The sequence below is a fragment of the Podarcis pityusensis genome (assembly GCF_964106645.2).
Source record: "Podarcis pityusensis genome assembly, chromosome: 6".
NCBI classification, from domain to species: domain Eukaryota; kingdom Metazoa; phylum Chordata; class Lepidosauria; order Squamata; family Lacertidae; genus Podarcis; species Podarcis pityusensis.
In genome coordinates this window covers 73,616,447-73,634,416 of record NC_138030.1, presented here as the reverse complement: position 1 = coordinate 73,634,416, position 17,970 = coordinate 73,616,447, and the positions used below count along the sequence as shown (strand labels likewise).

At 39.7% G+C, this 17,970-nt stretch overlaps 1 protein-coding gene and 1 long non-coding RNA gene across 4 annotated transcripts in view; one reads left to right on the top strand and one right to left on the bottom strand.

Annotated features, from left to right (window-relative positions):
* The window catches only part of DIPK1A (divergent protein kinase domain 1A), a 23,320-nt gene extending 11,458 nt beyond the window's left edge, over nucleotides 1–11,862 (top strand). For all 3 annotated transcript variants that reach the window (XM_081008743.1, XM_081008742.1, XM_081008741.1), the window contains exons 2-5: nucleotides 3,341–3,475; nucleotides 4,312–4,419; nucleotides 7,067–7,243; nucleotides 8,502–11,862. In XM_081008743.1, coding sequence (XP_080864869.1) covers nucleotides 3,356–3,475; nucleotides 4,312–4,419; nucleotides 7,067–7,243; nucleotides 8,502–9,314 — 1,218 coding nt within the window. In that variant the 5' untranslated portion in view covers nucleotides 3,341–3,355 and the 3' untranslated portion in view covers nucleotides 9,315–11,862. The remainder of the gene's footprint in view (nucleotides 1–3,340; nucleotides 3,476–4,311; nucleotides 4,420–7,066; nucleotides 7,244–8,501) is intronic.
* On the bottom strand, nucleotides 11,133–17,970 carry LOC308478811. The gene is made up of 2 exons (XR_013987301.1): nucleotides 17,822–17,970; nucleotides 11,133–11,298 (listed from the first exon to the last, which is right to left on the bottom strand). It is a non-coding gene; the product is annotated as an uncharacterized lncRNA (long non-coding RNA).

The following is a 17,970-nucleotide window of genomic DNA, read 5'->3' as shown; positions in this document are numbered from 1 at the left end:
CCCTGTGATATCTTTGTAGGTGAAGGCAATGAAAAGTAGATAAGAAATATTTTAAATAAATAATAAACAAGAAGGATGCAAACAATATATTTAGCTTGTTGAATTCCATGTTTTGCCAGTGAGCCCTGGTTTGCACATAAAAATGGCTTGATCCATCATACTTTTTTTCCAGCAGTGGCCAGTTGACTATCTCCTAGACCCCATAAAAATAACCAGGGAACACTGGTGATAGCTTTTCTATGATTGCTCATAAGTGTTCGGCCTCATTGTCTGTGGAGGTTTGGCGCCTACTAAGACTTATATCCAATATATCAATTTCAGTAACTCATATTTAGTACAAAACCAAATCCAAGACACACAAATATAAGCGAAAATTAGACTATACAATAAGAGAAAACAGGTCCATCAACTTCCTGAAAATTCTTCCTTTTTAAAATGTCTGTACATATGAATTGATAATCTCCAAGTGTCCCTATTTTCCAGGGACGCCCCTGATTTAGAGAAGCCATCCCGGTCTCTGATTTGATCCCAGAATGTCCCACTTTTCCTTAGCATGTCTCTATTGGAGAAATGTTGGAGGGTACGGAGTTATCCGACCCCTGAGCCATCTGAAGGCAATCCTGTATAGGGAAGGTTTTTTTAATGTTACTGTTTTATTATATTATTATATATGCTGGAAGCCGCTCAGAGTGGCTGGGGCAACCCAGTAAGATGTGTGGGGTATAAATAGTAAAATTATCATTATGGAATGGGACGCCCCTATTTTCACTGAAGAAATGTTGGAGGGTATGTGAATGCCATCCATGTCATGGGTTGTGAGTAGACTTCCGCTCTCCTGTTTTGTAACTTCTCTCTTCTCATTTCCCTTCTTTCACAATGCTGCATACTGTTAAATTTCAGCCAGTTGTATAAATGTAAATCTAAGACTATGCTAGATCCTTACAACAGCACATCTGGGTTAACAAAAAAGGACAGGATCTGCTGTCTAGTCAAGGAATGCCACGTCACCTGTATTGTTGTCTCCAAGGAACAGCATCGGCATTACAAACAATTGCATGAAAATCCTTTTTTTTTTAAAGGCACCTTTGGAAGGAACAGAAGGAAACAGAGAATCAGCAGGCATGGGTGCTCAACTCTTTCCCCTGCCTGTTGCACATCCACTCCTAATTCACCCTTACAACCACTCTTCCTCCCCGGCCCCCATCAGACTCCATACATGCTGTGGGTGAGGCAGTTTTGTGGGATGATTTGAAGTTGTAGTGGGGTGGTTTGAGCAGAGAATTGTGGGGCAGCCCTCTCCATTTTGCTTCTTTTTGAAGTTGACATGGGGAGAGAGGGTAGTTCATTATATAATTTCACATGAAATGCCTGTTTCAGCCTTAGACTTAGATAGAATCATAGAATCATAGAGTTGGAAGAGACCACAAGGGCCATCGAGTCCAACCCCCTGCCAAGCAGGAAACAGATGTCTGGGAATAAAAAGCAACTCTTTCTCACAATATTTTGATGGAGTGTGAAATGGAGTAGTTTCTTTCCTCTCTTCAACATCTACTTAAAAACCTAAGTGGTAAACCTTTAAAAGGAGCCAAAAAAGAGTGACGGCATAAGTAAGCAACGTATGGATGAATCTTACAGAGAGGGAGATACCACATTCATTCTGTGGACCAAAGTCTGCCAATGTTTTTAAAAAGGGGGAGTAGTGTAGCAAGTCTCACTTTCTTGCTGGGGGGGGCAGGGAGAGAAATGCATTAAAAGCCTGTGGAAGTGAGGAGTAAACACTCCAACTAGTTTGCCAGGCAAAGTCAAATTTGACTCCTGTTAACTTCAAACAAACTTTTATATATGAATAATGGTGTTTTTTGTTTGTCTCTTCATATAAAGGAAACTGAAGTCTGTTTGTTCACAGGTTGGGTACAATACAGGCAGGCAAAGAATGAGTTTTCTTTTACTGACCCATCTCTGACCTGAAACTTGATTTGAAGGGATCATGTTTTAAGGATAAAAGGCAATTAGGTTTTCTTCCACATGCCTCTGATCTACACCTTCCTGAATTGGGGCTTTTGATAGTTTTGTTACTTGAGCAATAATATTGCATACCTTTTGTTTGAAAAAGTAGGCATAGCATATGCACTATATAGTAAGTGGTGAGTGAATACCTCTGAGACATATCTGGTAGCTGGCTTCCCAAGCCAATAAAATGGGAGAGTAAAGAAGTATTGGTACTGAAGCACTTTGCAGAGGAGGCTAACCTGCCACCCTTTGCATTCTTTTCAAACGTGGTATTTAATCAAAAGTGGCTTGTGACATGAATTCCAGAGCTAAACTTATGTATAGACATAGATATTGGATCATCTAAAACATTGGTAGTGCCAGCTGGCTAGTTCCTGTGTCAGGCTACTTCGAATACTGTTGTGATAGTATTATTATTATTATTATTATTACTACTACTACTACTACTACAACAGTTATAGCCCACTTTTCCACCAAGGAGCTAAAGTGGTACACATGGTTCTTCCCTTCTCCAGTGTTATCCACACAGCAACCCTGTGGCCCAAGGTCACTCAGTGAGCATCATGGCTCAGTGAGGATTTGAATCTTCATTCCCCCAAGTCCTAATCCTGGTCATGATAATACGTAAAACTTCCATTGAAAACGTGTGTGTGTGTGTGTGTGTGTGTGTAAAATCCTTAAATTCTTAAGTTCAGAAACTGCCATTTCTTGCTATTGCTGGTGTTGACAAGTGAGATATAAATGATAAGATACTTTCCCTACTCAGGTGAAGATAAAAGAACTACCTCTACAATTCTGTGTTATTGGTATATATCAATCTGAATACAGTAGATATTGGATTATTCTGGACCAGTTTTAACAAGTGGTGATTAATTATTACTTTCTAATTCTCCTTCCAGTTACCCCTACCTACTTCACATGGTGGCTATATGACAGGCATAGGCAAACTCGGCCTCCAGATGTTTTGAGACTACAATTCCCATCATCCCTGACCACTGGTTCTGTTAGCTAGGGGTGATGGGAGTTGTAGTCCCAAAACATCTGGAGGGCCGAGTTTGCCTATGCCTGTTATATGAGGACAAAACTTGAACTCCCAATGGTTCACCCAGAGGTTTCTGGAGAGAACTGAAAATAAATGTAATTGAGTTTGCTTTCAATGCTGTGAAATAAAATTCTCTACTTTATTTGGATTGAAGCTAATGCTAATTTGCATTTTATTTACTACCAAAGCTATTACTTAGCACAGTGAAATTAGGTTATGCAAGATGTCATAAAATATTACTGAAACCTTTCCCTCCCATCCCCTCTTGTTTGTCTCTCTACCCTAAAGGTTCGCTTCTCTTACATGCGGATGAAGTATCTCTTCTTCTCCTGGCTAGGGGTATTTATTGGCAGCTGGATTATTTATGTTCAGTATTCATCTTACACAGAACTTTGTAGAGGGCATGATTGCAAGAAAATAATAGTAAGTACGTTTTAAAAATATTTTAAGTATATATATATATATATATATATATAAAATTATTATAATATATATAAAATAAACCAATGTTATCTTTTGCTATTGCGTATAGTAAATAGCCTGGTGTGCTCTGGTCCATGGGGTCATGAAGAGTCGGACACGACTAAACAACTAAATGACTAAACGACTAAACAACAACGACATAGTAAATAGCACAATTTTCAGCAATTTGTTATTATGCACTACTGTGTATCAAAATGAGGTATAGGCTCAAACAATAACTTTTATTCTGTGCACTCAATATTTCTTCAGATAATTAACCCAGTTTAATATAAGAACATAGGAAGAGCCCTGCTGAATTAGGCCAAAGATTCATCTACTTCAGTGACCTCTTGTCACAGTGGCCACCAGATGCCCATGGGAAGCTTTTCAATGTGACAACAGTTTCCGTACTTCTGGCACCCTACAACTGGAATTCAGAATCATGTTGCCTCTAACAAGGGAGGCAGAACATAACCATCATAGCCAACAATAGCCTTGCTTCCCATGAATTTGCCTAATCTTCCTATCACTGCATCTTCTAGAAGAGCATTCAGTAATGATGTGAAAATGTTCTTTCTTTTGTTTTGTTGGAAGGGAAGAAAATGGTTAAGGCAGTTGGAGCAGATGGTGGGCAAAGAGAGACTAGACAATGAAAATAGAAATAAAATGTCTGGAATCTTGAGACCAAAGGAACCTTCTAAGTGAATCAGGGTGGTTGCGTCCCCGGGATACCCGATCATTGGAAGTAGAAAATGTATTGATACTCATATAGTGGTCTTCTCTGCCATTTTTTCTAGTGTGATAAGTACAAGACTGGAGTTATTGATGGATCAGCATGTAGTAGCCTATGTACAAGACAAACTCTGTATTTTGGAAAATGTTTGTCAACCAAGCCCAACAATCAGGTATGTCTGCTCTATATTTTTGTCAAGTTCATAAAAACATTAAGCAGTGATAAATCTGGTAATTGGACAACTTCGGTATATTACTGTCAAAAGGACTTCTGAATCAAATACAGAAGAAATGCACTCAAAAATATTCATGTTATATATACTGCCTCATGATTTAAAAACGCTGGATACTGGCAGCATCATTTCTTCTAATACTGAACCTGGGTGGTAAATTTGGCAGGAAAATAATGTCACCTGAAAAATAACAGTTTCTGCATATTTAGACTACGTCAGTGTATTGAAGTTAATTCATTTGTAAATTTCAAAGAAAATTAAACTTTTTAAAACAACAACAACCACCCTGTGTGTGTTCAGTGACTTGCAGGATTTATGGGATGTCGAAGGTGTCATTTGAAGAGTAGGGAGACTGGCCATTTTGAGCACCTTATGGTATTCTGGCTAGAGGACTAGGATTTTGGGAAGTCCTCTTGTTAGCTTACACTAGTTCTATATTACACTAGAATGCTTCAGGAAAGACATATTTGCTTAGTATGCTGAACTCCCCCAAGCCCCCTCACTGTATAACAAGAGGGTACTCAGGTTTGGCAATAGTAGCCTTAACCCTTTAACATTTTATAGCACTAGAGAGAGTGGTGACTGGGAAGTTATGTCTCCTGACAAACAGGAAAAGGGCACACACTCACCTTCCAGAAACCCCTTAGTGTGACATGTTTAAGGGTGGCTGGACCACAGAACAAGAGCACCTGTTAGGATTTGGGTGCCACAGCATTTTGTTTGCCTTTGGTTACCGTCTAAAAGGAGTCTGGCTAGAATGGTTTGTAATGTCATGCAGTTCTACTGCAAAAAAAAAGAAATCTGAATCGCCAGCCAGTGGAGAACATTATGACCCCAACCCAGCTACTTGTGATTATCATTGAAACAGTGGGTGGTATTCAGCTAAGATTTACTTGGATTAGACCCATTAAAATTAATGAACATGACTAAGTTAGGTCCATTAATTTCTGTAAGTCTACAGTTGAATACCACCCAATGAAATGAGTTCTGTTGCTTAGTCACAGTTAAACTTTAGCTAGGTCTAGATCTTTTTATGGAATAATCTATTTTTAATATACTTTAGTAATATGTTGTAAGGCTAATGCTTCAAACTAAGGTTTGGCATTTGGATTTGCTTTACATTCAATAAATGTCTGAGCTTGTCATCACTCATAGTTAATGGAAAGAAAATGAATATGGCAAAATTTTAAAACAATGATTCAAATTCAATGCTGGACCCACTCTGGAAGAATGGCAGATGAAGGTGATGGACTACATGGAATTGGCGGAAATGACTGGCAGAATCCGACACCAGGGAGAAGAGTTGGTAGAAGAAGATTGGAAGAAATTTAAAGACTATCTACAGAAATATTGCAAAATTAATGAATGTTAGAATGATGTTAGAATGAAGTTAGGTGGTTTAAGCAGTAATGCTATAAAGGTGTATGTAAAAATGGATTGATAACAGGTGGAAATTTAAAGTTATAGTATATTAAGTTAAAGGATTAAGAGAAAATAAAGAGAGAAAGAAATTGCTGAATTAACTAATTGAATTGGAATACAAAAAAGGGAGGTATGAGGAGGTCAGGGAAACAAGGATATGAATGTAAGGCATGGAAAGATTGATCTATTTTTTTTAAAGTTTTTTTCTTCTTTTATTCTGTATTTTGTATTTTGTATTTTTCTTGTATTTTTATTTCTGTCTTTTGTTTTTGCTTTTCTTGTTTTTATGTAACTCTTTTTTCTGAAATTTTAATAAATATCATTTTTAAAAAAACAAATTCAATGCTGGATTAAAAGAATGCATATTTAAACTTCTGTAGATGGATTTATTTGATACAGACTACAAAACACCCCACTTTTCATTATTTTCTATGTAGGAACTTCAGCCCTTCAAAAAGTATCTCCCCATAAAAGTGGTAGAATATAGTGCTCACTTTAAAAAGTGAGCATATCACTAAATATGCTTGTTTAGTATATCACTAAATAACCATCTGGGTGGTATAGTGTTTGCATTCCAGTGCAGTTCATTTTGAATATCTATCGCAATCAGTGCAAAATGAAGTACGTAGTTGAGAAACAGAGATCCTTATACATGACATGAGTTTACTGCTAGACTACTAAAAGCTTTGGATAGCTTTTAAATACTATGTATCTTGTACTTTAACAGTCCCATCCCTGATACACAGGCAGTTACCCTGAATCTGCCTTCTGTTAGCCCCAAAGTATTATACTTAGCAGGACTGTTACTAAGTTAAATAAATCTTAGACAATAGTTTATCTAGTGTTATGTGACTATTCATAGGCATATTTCTATTGTTTTAAAATCACTAGTCCTGAAGAAGAAAATGAGTGTACCGTACTTTTTTATGATTCATGCACCCATCTCAGTAGGCACTACCTTGTCAATGGCATTCTCTTCTGTGCCTGAAAAGAACAGGAACGTTTCTAAGAAATCACTTGCTGCCTGTGCTACTTTTGTTAGTACTTGTATATAAACATTAAATCTGTCCAATTAATAGAGGCACCATGCTAATGTAAGTTGTTTCATCAGTTAAGCTGGAAATTTAGTCAATTCCAAAATCTCTATCTCTCCTGTGTTGTGTAGATGTATTTAGGAGCCTGGGGCAATCTACAAGGTGTAATAAAATGCCAAATGGAAGAAGTTGCTCACATTGATCTCAGAACTGAACTAGAACCGAGAAAGAAAACTATTCTGTTTGATAAACCAACTAGAGGAACTACAGTTCAGAAATTCAAGGAGATGGTCTATGGACTCTTTAAAGTGAGTATTTACTCTCACCACCTACCTCCAGTGGTGGCTAGTGAGCTCAAAGTACTGGTGATGTCCCTAATCCCCTACCCACCACCCAATTTTTACATAGGCCAGGGATTGGGAACCTTTTTGGCCCAGCAGTCCAGTTCCTGGTGATGTAAGGTGTTGGCCTGTGGAGGTGGGCTGAGGGGTTTGCTTTGCCAGGACTTTCCCGGCATAGAATCCATTGGCAAAGTGCACCAAGCAAGGCTGAACCCTCTGCTTGCCAGCTGATAAGTCGAAGGTTTGATTTGATTTGATTTATTATATTTCTATGCCTCTTTTCATCCAAATGAATCTCAAGGCTTGCAAACAATAAATAGCAATAACATGATAGAACGTAATGGAACATCACACAAATACAGCATAATCATATTGAGTAAATAACAAATCGTCAGTAACACAATTACAGTCTATGGAACATTGTTAACAAAGCAACAAGTAACAAAATAAGCTGAACACACAACAAATCTATACAGCATATATAATCAATAGAACAACATTAGCAACATTAACAAAATAGCAACCAGAAGACAAACTAAGCACTGTTAAGTTCATACACACATTCTCCACGCCCCCATGGCGCATAAGTTTCAATCCAGCTGGCTGCTGAGGTCTGCTTTGCCATCATGTTTCCCATGAAGCAGTGCTCGGCACAAGTGACACCCCCCTGCCTACCAGCTGATGTCACTAACTGATGGACAGGTAAGTGGGGTTTGGGAGAAATAGCCTCACTGGCCAAGATTGGCTCATGGGCCTGAGGTTCACCACCCCTAATATAGGTATTGCTTCAGGACTAGACCGCATGATGGATATTTGAAAACCTAGAGGCCACCACATATTATAAAGTAAGTGGTAAAACTTCCATTTGGTGGGTCGTTGTAAAGAGGTTTTGGAGTTCTCTTTTAAATGGATAACTGGACAAAATTCTGTCTGAAAATAAGAGCTGAGATTTTCAGATTCTTTTGTGACTGTAAAAATACCACCTCACTTATTACAGAACAATACAATAATGCTAAAATGGCTGCACTACTTAGCACAGAGCACTGTGCAGCTCGGTAATAAACTTTGTTCCTAAATGCCTTTGAACCAGAATAGCTTCCCTAACATTACTAGAAACAGGAACTGAGAATGAGAAATATGCACCGACATTTACAGCATTATGTAGGTTGTTACTTTTTTAAAAAATAATACATAATTTTATCATCTATCTTTTGTTTCTTTTTAGGCAAAACTAGGAGAGCAGGGGAATCTTCCTGAGCTGGTTAATCTCATCTTGTCTGTTGCTGATGGGAACAAAGATGGTCGAGTTTCCTTGCCAGAAGCAAAGTCAGCTTGGGCGCTTCTCCAGCTGAATGAATTTCTGCTCATGGTAATTCTCCAGGATAAAGAACATACTCCCAAACTGTTAGGTTTTTGTGGAGATCTATATGTGATGGAAAAAGTTGAATATACCTCTCTTTTTGGAATAAGCCTTCCGTGGATCATAGAACTTTTCATTCCCTCTGGATTCAGAAGAAGCATAGATCAGTGGTTTACTCCATCGTGGCCTAGAAAGGCAAAAATAGCCATAGGGCTTCTAGAATTTGTGGAAGACATTTTCCATGGACCTTATGGGAATTTCCTTATGTGCGACACGAGTGCCAAAAACCTGGGTTACAATGATAAATATGACTTAAAAATGGTGGACATGAGAAAAATAGTGCCAGAAATGAACCTGAAAGAACTAATTAAAGATCGTCACTGTGAGTCTGACCTGGATTGTGTGTATGGATCGGACTGCAGAACTGTATGTGACCAAAGTAAAATGAAATGTACCACAGAAATAATTCAGCCAAATTTGGCAAAGGTGTGCCACTTGCTCAAAGATTACCTGCTTCGTGGGGCTCCTCTGGAAATACATGAAGAGTTAGAGAAACAGCTGTACTCATGCCTTGCCCTGAAAGTTTCAGCAAACCAGATGGAGATGGAGCATTCCTTGATACTCAACAACCTGAAAACTCTACTGTGGAAGAAAATATCTCATACAAATGATTCTTAGTTTCTTTGTCTCGGAAGAACATTGTTGCTGCTGTAGGAGCTGACTACTTTTTTTCAAACACAGCTTCAACGTTGAAAAAAAATCTTTATTTAGCCTCTTCTCTCATCAATGCTCCTTCAAACACAGCCACCACAGTGATTTTTTTCCAGTTGGAAAATGTATGTTCTCTAAATATCTGCCTGGCAGAGATACTGAAGCCATATGGCTATAACACTCCCATTAGGGAAAGAATACAGGTTACACATTCTCCTCTTGCCCTTATTCACCTTTAAGATAATTTTAGAAGAGCAGAATCAAGATACTTTTTTTTTTTAGCAAAACTTGCCTGTTGAGGAAAAAATTCACATGGTACAATTCTAGATGACCTGTCCTACTTCTGAATACAAATCACGTTCAAGTACTTAGGCACTTCAGATACTCCCTGTATGTGAAAATGTGGCTTGTCAAAGAAAGGGTTGTAAAGTAACCTTCAACCTGAGATGCTAGCTGTTTGCATCCTGAGAGGTTTTTGAAGCAGAGTTCTGAAGAATCCCACAAGCCCAAAAAGGCTGCAGCCCTTAAACAGTGTTGTAAGTTACTCTTTTTCTTGCTGCTCCCTACCCCTTCTTCTCTTGTCACTCCCCCAAATTACAAAATGGGTTGTAGTGCGCTTAATTTTTCCTTTGAGGACTTTTTGAAAAGTGAAAGTAACTTTACAAACATTGGCCACAAGACCCACCACTACTAGAAATTAACATGGTAGAATCCAAGCTACTGTTTATAAATGAAAATAATATTTTTGAGATTGTTTACTAATTTTAGCATGGCAGAATTTGCACATTAGTGATTTTTAAGAAAGAAACTCAGTGTGACAATTGAACATGTTTTAACTGGAGGTTTTTGAAACCAGAACTTTTTGTTACATTTATACATTTGTATACACATTTACCTCATGCGTACATTGAATGTTACTAAGTTGTTGAAACTTCCTAGTTAAAAGTAGGTGTTTTCCCATGGTAGCAGTTGATTTTAAGCACCCACACATCTTGTAGTAGCAATATTTAATGACACTAAACTGATAAATTGCAATCATATGGGTCTTAATGTAAGCGGATGTGTAACAAAAGGTATTACACAGTCTGAAGGCAAAGAGTTGTGGGACACTAAAACTGAATTTTATACATGAGTTGGCGAACTCATAACTTTAGTGCAATTAATAACCCAGCTGTGGTTTGTCTGATGGTAAAACGTTAAAAACCAATCTGGCCAAATGTAAGCATCCAGCAACCAAATTCTGTCACATGTTTATTCTGAAGTAATTCCATTACAGCTCAGCAACTCCCAAATGTGTCGAAATATAAGCCAAGTCCGGTCAATTTCTATGGTTAAGCATTGATATTGAAGAAACAAATACGCTTAATATTGATCTCACCCAGCTGTGTTCCTGAACCAAGTAAGCCAAAATTCTTGAATGCAAACCCATTCATCCAAACGTTGTATAAGTTAGTTGCTCTGGCTTTGTGGGTCAAACTTACCATGTTACTTTGAAAATCTGGGTATTTTGAAGTAGACTCTGGAACACATTTTGCAGTATCGAAGCTTTTTCTAGAACTTGTGGCAAACTGGAAGGAAATTGCATTTAATGGTCCTGAGTTGTAATGTTGCTCACATCACAAAACAGCAAAGGGAAGCAAGACAATGGTAGGGTGTGTGTTTAGACCACCCAGCACAGTTCTGTTTTCAGACCTGTGTGGTACTTTTCACTTTCTATTTTATATGCTCTTCTAGGGCTAGGGGCACAGTCCCCAGTTCTGAACAAATATGGAAAATTTGAACACATAGCTGTTATTTTACTTTAATTTCTTGTTGTTGACATGTTGCATCAAACAATCATCCACTTCTACCTATTGAAATGACATTTGTCATTGTTTTGACAGAGCTCTTCAGCGTATTCAACTTGACACTAATTCACTCTCTCCACCCTTCACTTGATTCATTGGTATTTCTGTTATAAGAGGGAGAAAATGATGAAGTCTCTTACGTTAATGTATCTCTTCATCTGGGTTTCTTGTATTTAACATGCTCTTTTGTCAACACAACTTAAAATATTTTTCCCCCCACATAATGAACATGCACTTAACAAAGCAAACCCATCTTTGTTCCCTGTACAATGTGTAAAGTGTTAATAATTTGCTCTAGAATCTTGCGCATTTTTGCCTTGTGTAAATATTTTTACTAACAAATTTATTGCACAATGTCCACTTTGTTTTTAAATTAACAGATGTTATTTAAGAGGCAGCATTTAATATTTGCAACCACTAAACAAATCTTTTATCTTACTAGGCATATCCATGCTGGGTAAACCTGAATGTCAATATTGTTAAAGTCATTGCTCAGTGGGAAAAAATATTGAGCCAAATATTTCTAGATATTTGAAATTTTCGAATAATGGAACTTGTCAGCAATGCAGTTTGTACTGTATTTCATTTTGATTGCTGTTAAATCACCATCTCCAGGAGACTTCATTTTGAATATGAATTGTTTACAATAAACTGGAATTATTTCCCCATTCCGGCAGTGGTGTGGAATAACTTCTAATAGAGTAGGAGGGAAAAGACCTCAATTTTCTGTTGAAAGTATTCATGTTCTTCATAAGATAATGGAAATGACAAAAGGTTAACTGGTTCTTGGGCATGAAAGCTAAGCACTCATGGATCCATGTGTTCTAGTTGGTTCCTCCAAATACAGGAAACCAAATGGGGAAGATAGAATGGACAAAACTCATGGAACTTTGAAGTGTCAGGCATAGCCCTATTGGCTTTAGCCCAAACGTAGCAGAGTTTTCCTGCACAGCGAGGAAGCTAGTTGCGGCGGTAATGACTAGTCAGCTAGACTCAGAATAACTATTTACAGGATTTATTAAAAGGAAAAATAAAACCAGCAGAGTTTCTGCATACAAAACAAAGCAAATAAATCCTTTCTTTCTCTCTCTCTCTCTCTCATAACCATACACAGCACTTCTAACTCCTTCTCCTAACACACCTAACACCAAACTGTGCTAGCATTCCCAGATAACAGAGTTGAGTGCTGGTCGTTAACCAATCAGAGTAAGTAGTTTCTAGGTCAAGCAGACCTTGGCTTTCTGCCAAGAGTAAATTGACACTGCCTTGAGTTAATTGTGTGAAGCCAGAATCTGCAAGTTTCCCATGAGAATCAATTAACAGAAACTGAACACCCCCTCACAGATTCTGCTGGACAATTAACATCAAAAAACACCTATGTAGGAGATTATTTTTCCAGCAAACCTAAACCCTTGCACATTTGCTTGTTTTTTATCTTTGCCAATGGTTTAGTTAATACATCTGCTACATTTTCTTCACTTGATACATAAGTACAGGTGATTATATTGTCTTGTACACAGCAACGTACATTTTGGTATTTTACAGAGATATGTTTGGAACGTGATTTGAAACCCTCTGTTTTACTTAAGGTTATACAAGCTTGATTATCAATGTAAACTCGTACTGGTTCTCCACAATTTACATTTAAATCTGCTAACAAATGCTTGAAATAAATCACCTCGTTGCACAATTCACTCAATGCGGCGTACTCCGATTCCGTTGATGACACACTTACAACGTCTTGCTTGCGTGACCGCCAGCTGATTAAAGCTCCACCGACCATTATGACTAGTCCTGTGACAGATTTTCTATCTGGCAAATTTCCCCAGTCACTATCACAGTAGCAACTCAACATTTCGTCCTCAGAAGAATTTAATTGTAACATATAGCCAATTGTCTGTTTGAGGTACCTCAGAACTTGTTTTACCCCTTTCCAGGCATTTAGTGTGGGTTTTGAGACCAATCTACTTAATATGCCTACTGCGTAGCTAATATCAGGTCTGGACCACTGTGCTAGATACAATAAACTTCCAATTACAGAGTGATATACATCAGGATGTTCAAATTCAGGACTCTCATCTATATGAAGTGTTTTTATGAAACCTGGATCCATAGGCACCGCTGCCCCTTTGCAATCCTGCATCCTGTATGTAGTCAGTAGCTGTTTAACTTTGTTCTGCTGACTAATTAGGCAGCTGCCATCTTGGGCCCAGCACACTTCCAACCCTAGATATGTCCTAACCGGGCCTAAGTCCTTCACTTTGAACTTACTGGACAATTGCTTGGCAAACCTTTTAGTTTGTTTATCTGTTTTACAGGCATACAATACATCATCTACATAAATCAGACAAAACTCTTGATCACTGCCTGTACCACGTACATAAACACAATTGTCAGCTGTACTCTGCTTGAAACCAAATGACACTAAGGCCTCATGGAAACACTTGTTCCAAGATCTTGCAGCCTGTTTGAGACCATATAGAGCTTTGTTTAATTTCAACACTCTATTGGAACCTGTCTCATAACCAGGCGGTTCGGCTAGATACAGGTCTTCTGATATTGATGCATGTAAATATGCGGTCTGGATATCAAAATGGTTTAACAGGAGTTTTCTCTTTGCTCCAAGCGTTAAAATCAGCCTTACACTGTCCCCCTTAGCAGTAGGGGAAAAAGTTTCATCATAATCTTTTCCAGGCCTCTGAGAATATCCTTGAGCCACTAAACGAGCTTTGTATTTGTACTTTCCTGTCACCAGAGGTTTAAGTTTGTACACCCACCTGCAGCCTACAATCTTTGCCCCCTCAGGCGCTGCTACTGGTGTAAAAACCTTGTGCTCATTCAGAGAGGACATCTCTTCCTCCATTGCCTGTTTCCAGAGCTCTGCCTCCTCTTTTGGTAACTTTAACACCTCCTGAAAACTCTTGGGTTCTGCAATTACACTAAACACATTTGCAGTATCTGGAGAAAAACGCACCGGAGGCACTCCTTTGTTTTGTCTTTTAGATCTTCTGGGAGAAAATTTTTCTTCTGACCCACTTTCCTCCTCAGAGCTACGACCTCTTTTTTGTTGCTTAGCAACTGGTCTCTGGCTAACTCCACTTTCTTGAGAGCTCTTATCTGAACTTTCCTCCCCCTCAGACTCTGATTCTCTGTGTCTACCTTCAGAGTCAAGGAGCTCGTGGGAAGGTTCAAACCAAACCTCAGTATTGGCATGTAGTCTCTCCCAGCCACTATGTTCACAAAAACTGGCATTCCTGGAGATCACAATGCCATTTGTCCCTTCAGCAAAGCGGAAACCTTTTCCCAGCTCCTGGTAACCCACAAACACTAACTGTTTGGTCTTAGGATCTCCCTTCTTTCTCATTTGTTTCGGAATTAATACCCAGGCTTTTGATCCAAACACATGCAAATGGTCAATTTTAGGTTTTTTCTGAAACAATTTAAAGTACGGAGTTGTACCTATTGTTTGATGAAAGAGCCTATTTTGGAGATAACACGCGGTGAGCATGCTCTCCCCCCAATAAGACATGGGCAAATCAGCATCATCAAGCATGGCAAACATCATATCTTGTAAAGATCTGTTTTTTCGCTCTGCAACGCCATTCTCCTCTGGGGAAAAAACGTTTGTTTTTCTATGCCCAATGCCACGCTTTTGTAACCAATCTCTAAAGGCATTTGACATAAATTCGCCACCTCTGTCCGTCTGAATCCTTCTGAGTTTAATGGACAGAAATCTTTCCACAGATGCCACCCAGCCTTTAAACTTAGTGAACACGTCACCCTTATTCTTCATGGGAAAAACCCAAGAGTAACGCGTGGCGTCATCCACAATTGTTAGTGAAAAACGCGCTCCACCCCTGCTTACAGCAAATGGACCAATTACGTCCATGTGAACCAGCTGTAGCGGTGACTCACTAACTCTGTCACTTCTGGGGTAAGAGACTCTGTGTGTTTTAACCTTTTTACAAACATTACAATCAAGGTACTTGTTACAACTCTTTAAATTACCCCCATCAGCCAATTCAGACATTTTTAGTACACTTTTCCAGCAAGCATGCCCCATTTTCCTATGCAATAAGTGCACACAGTTGTCATGTATAGCTTTGTTATTCACTGCAGGCTGAGATTTACTGACTACTGCTGCAACTTGAGATCCTGCTTTAAGCCAAAACAAGCCTCCCTCTGACTTAGCAGTGCCTAAAATCTCACCAGCCTTCTTAATAATGCAACTGTCTCCTTCAAAATACACTTTAAACCCAGCTTTTAGCAAACAATCTACAGACATCAGATTGCTCCTTAATGAAGGCACACAAAGTACATTTTGCAGGCATTCACGAAGACAAGGAACAAAAACTGCACCCCCCGAAATCACTTCGGAAGTACTTCCGTCTGCTAGAGCCACCTGGCTGCGCTGTGCTGAGTTCTTGGAAACAAACAATTCATCTGAATTTACGATGTGCCGAGACGCTCCCGAATCGACCACCCAGACAGCTTGTTTCTCATCAGCAATCTTGACCTCGGCGGTCACCAGCTGAGCCGACTGTTTTTGTTTGAAGAATTTCTTTTTACGCTGCTGCTGCTGCTGATCTCGTCTCTGCTCCTGCACCGGCAACTGAGACTTGACCAACTCCGGACATTGTCGTTTTAGATGCGCTGAAGACCCACATCGGAAACAACGCCTAACAGCAAACGCTGACTCCTCACCAGTACGCTGCTTTTGCTTCACCTCTGGCACGGCATGAGAACTCCTTCCAAACCGCCCGCCTGTAGAAGTCTCTGCAGCCAACGACCTTTCTTGCCTCTTCTGCCATTCTTCAATCAAACGCCCAGTAACGTAACTGACTGATAAATCACGCTCCTGTATGCCTTCTAGAGACAAAACTAAATTATCCCAGCTTTCCGGGAGAGAACTCAAAATAATAGCCACCTTCTCCTGCTGGTCTAACGCACAGTCTCTTTCCTGTAGCGCAGCAAACTTTAACTGTAAACTGTGTAGGTGTTCCTGCATTGTAACCCCAGGCTGTAACATTGCCTTGTACAATGCCTTGCGAATGAACAGCTTGGAAACCGCTGTCTCACGCACATGGAGTTCTTTAAGTGCTTGCCACACACCTCTAGCTGTCTTGATTCCCCTCACATACGGCAACTGGGAATCTTCCAGCCCCAAGACAATTGTGGCCCTTGCTCTTTGGTCTTTATCGAGGTCTTCATCATCAGGCTTTGCAGGAAACTTACTCACCACTTGCCAGAGATGATCCCTCTGCAGCACTGCCTGCATGCGTTCTGACCACAGCAAGTAATTGGAGTCATTCAGATGCTCAAAAGCCATCTGAACTGGTTGTGAGGCCATCTTGAGAGCGATGTCCCTGGAACCCGGAACCAGCTACTCACGACCACCGAGAGAGAAAACAGGAACCACAGCACCCAGCACTCACACGCTGCAGCTGTTGTCCTTGTGTCCACTGCGTCACCAGCTCACAACAGTCAGGAACCAGCCAGTGTCCATCTGCTGCACCAACAGGAACAACAACTTCTGGAACTACTGGAACCAACACCGTTGATGCTGACACCACCACAACTCAGGCTGGCAGCACAATGCCCATAACCTCATGGAACTTTGAAGTGTCAGGCATAGCCCTATTGGCTTTAGCCCAAACGTAGCAGAGTTTTCCTGCACAGCGAGGAAGCTAGTTGCGGCGGTAATGACTAGTCAGCTAGACTCAGAATAACTATTTACAGGATTTATTAAAAGGAAAAATAAAACCAGCAGAGTTTCTGCATACAAAACAAAGCAAATAAATCCTTTCTTTCTCTCTCTCTCTCATAACCATACACAGCACTTCTAACTCCTTCTCCTAACACACCTAACACCAAACTGTGCTAGCATTCCCAGATAACAGAGTTGAGTGCTGGTCGTTAACCAATCAGAGTAAGTAGTTTCTAGGTCAAGCAGACCTTGGCTTTCTGCCAAGAGTAAATTGACACTGCCTTGAGTTAATTGTGTGAAGCCAGAATCTGCAAGTTTCCCATGAGAATCAATTAACAGAAACTGAACTGTTCCATTTGTACCATCAGGTTTCCATTTTATACCTGCTTAATAACATCTGCTTATTCCTTTTTACAAGGCCTGATACACTATATAATTGCATTACCCGATCTGGTAGTGAAATAATTAACAGATCAAAGTCTAAACTGCTTCACAGTAGACCTTGCCAGTTCATCAATGGGAAACCTGAATTGCCATGAAACCCATTGAGTCAATTTAGGTATGCTACTTTGCCTCACTTCTTCAAAGGATCAACTTAAATTCTTGTCATGACTAGTTTGTACTGACCCCTAGTGGCCCAACCATTACTGTATCTGGACAGGGGTACGCTTGCCTGGGTAGCATCAGTATCGGAGTGCAGTGCACTTTACATGGGGCTGCCTGTGAAAACTGTCTGAATGCTTCATAGTGCAGATGAGGCTGCCTATTGAGTTTTGAAGTGAACGGATTATAGACCACCAATTGCAACTATACTGGCTGCCTATATGCTTCCAAGACCCATTCAAAGTGCTGGTTTTAACAGATGATGTATGACTCAGGATCTCACTCTCTTCTGGAATGTCTCTCCAGCATGAACCTACCTGGACCCCTTAGATCCTCAGGCCCTCCACAGGTCTCACCTCTGAGGGACGCTGGGTGTGGCAATAAGGAGAGGGACTTTAGTTGTGGCTCTCATCGATGAAATGATCTCCCCAGCAGTCTGCTTGGCCCCTTTGATGACATTCAGTGC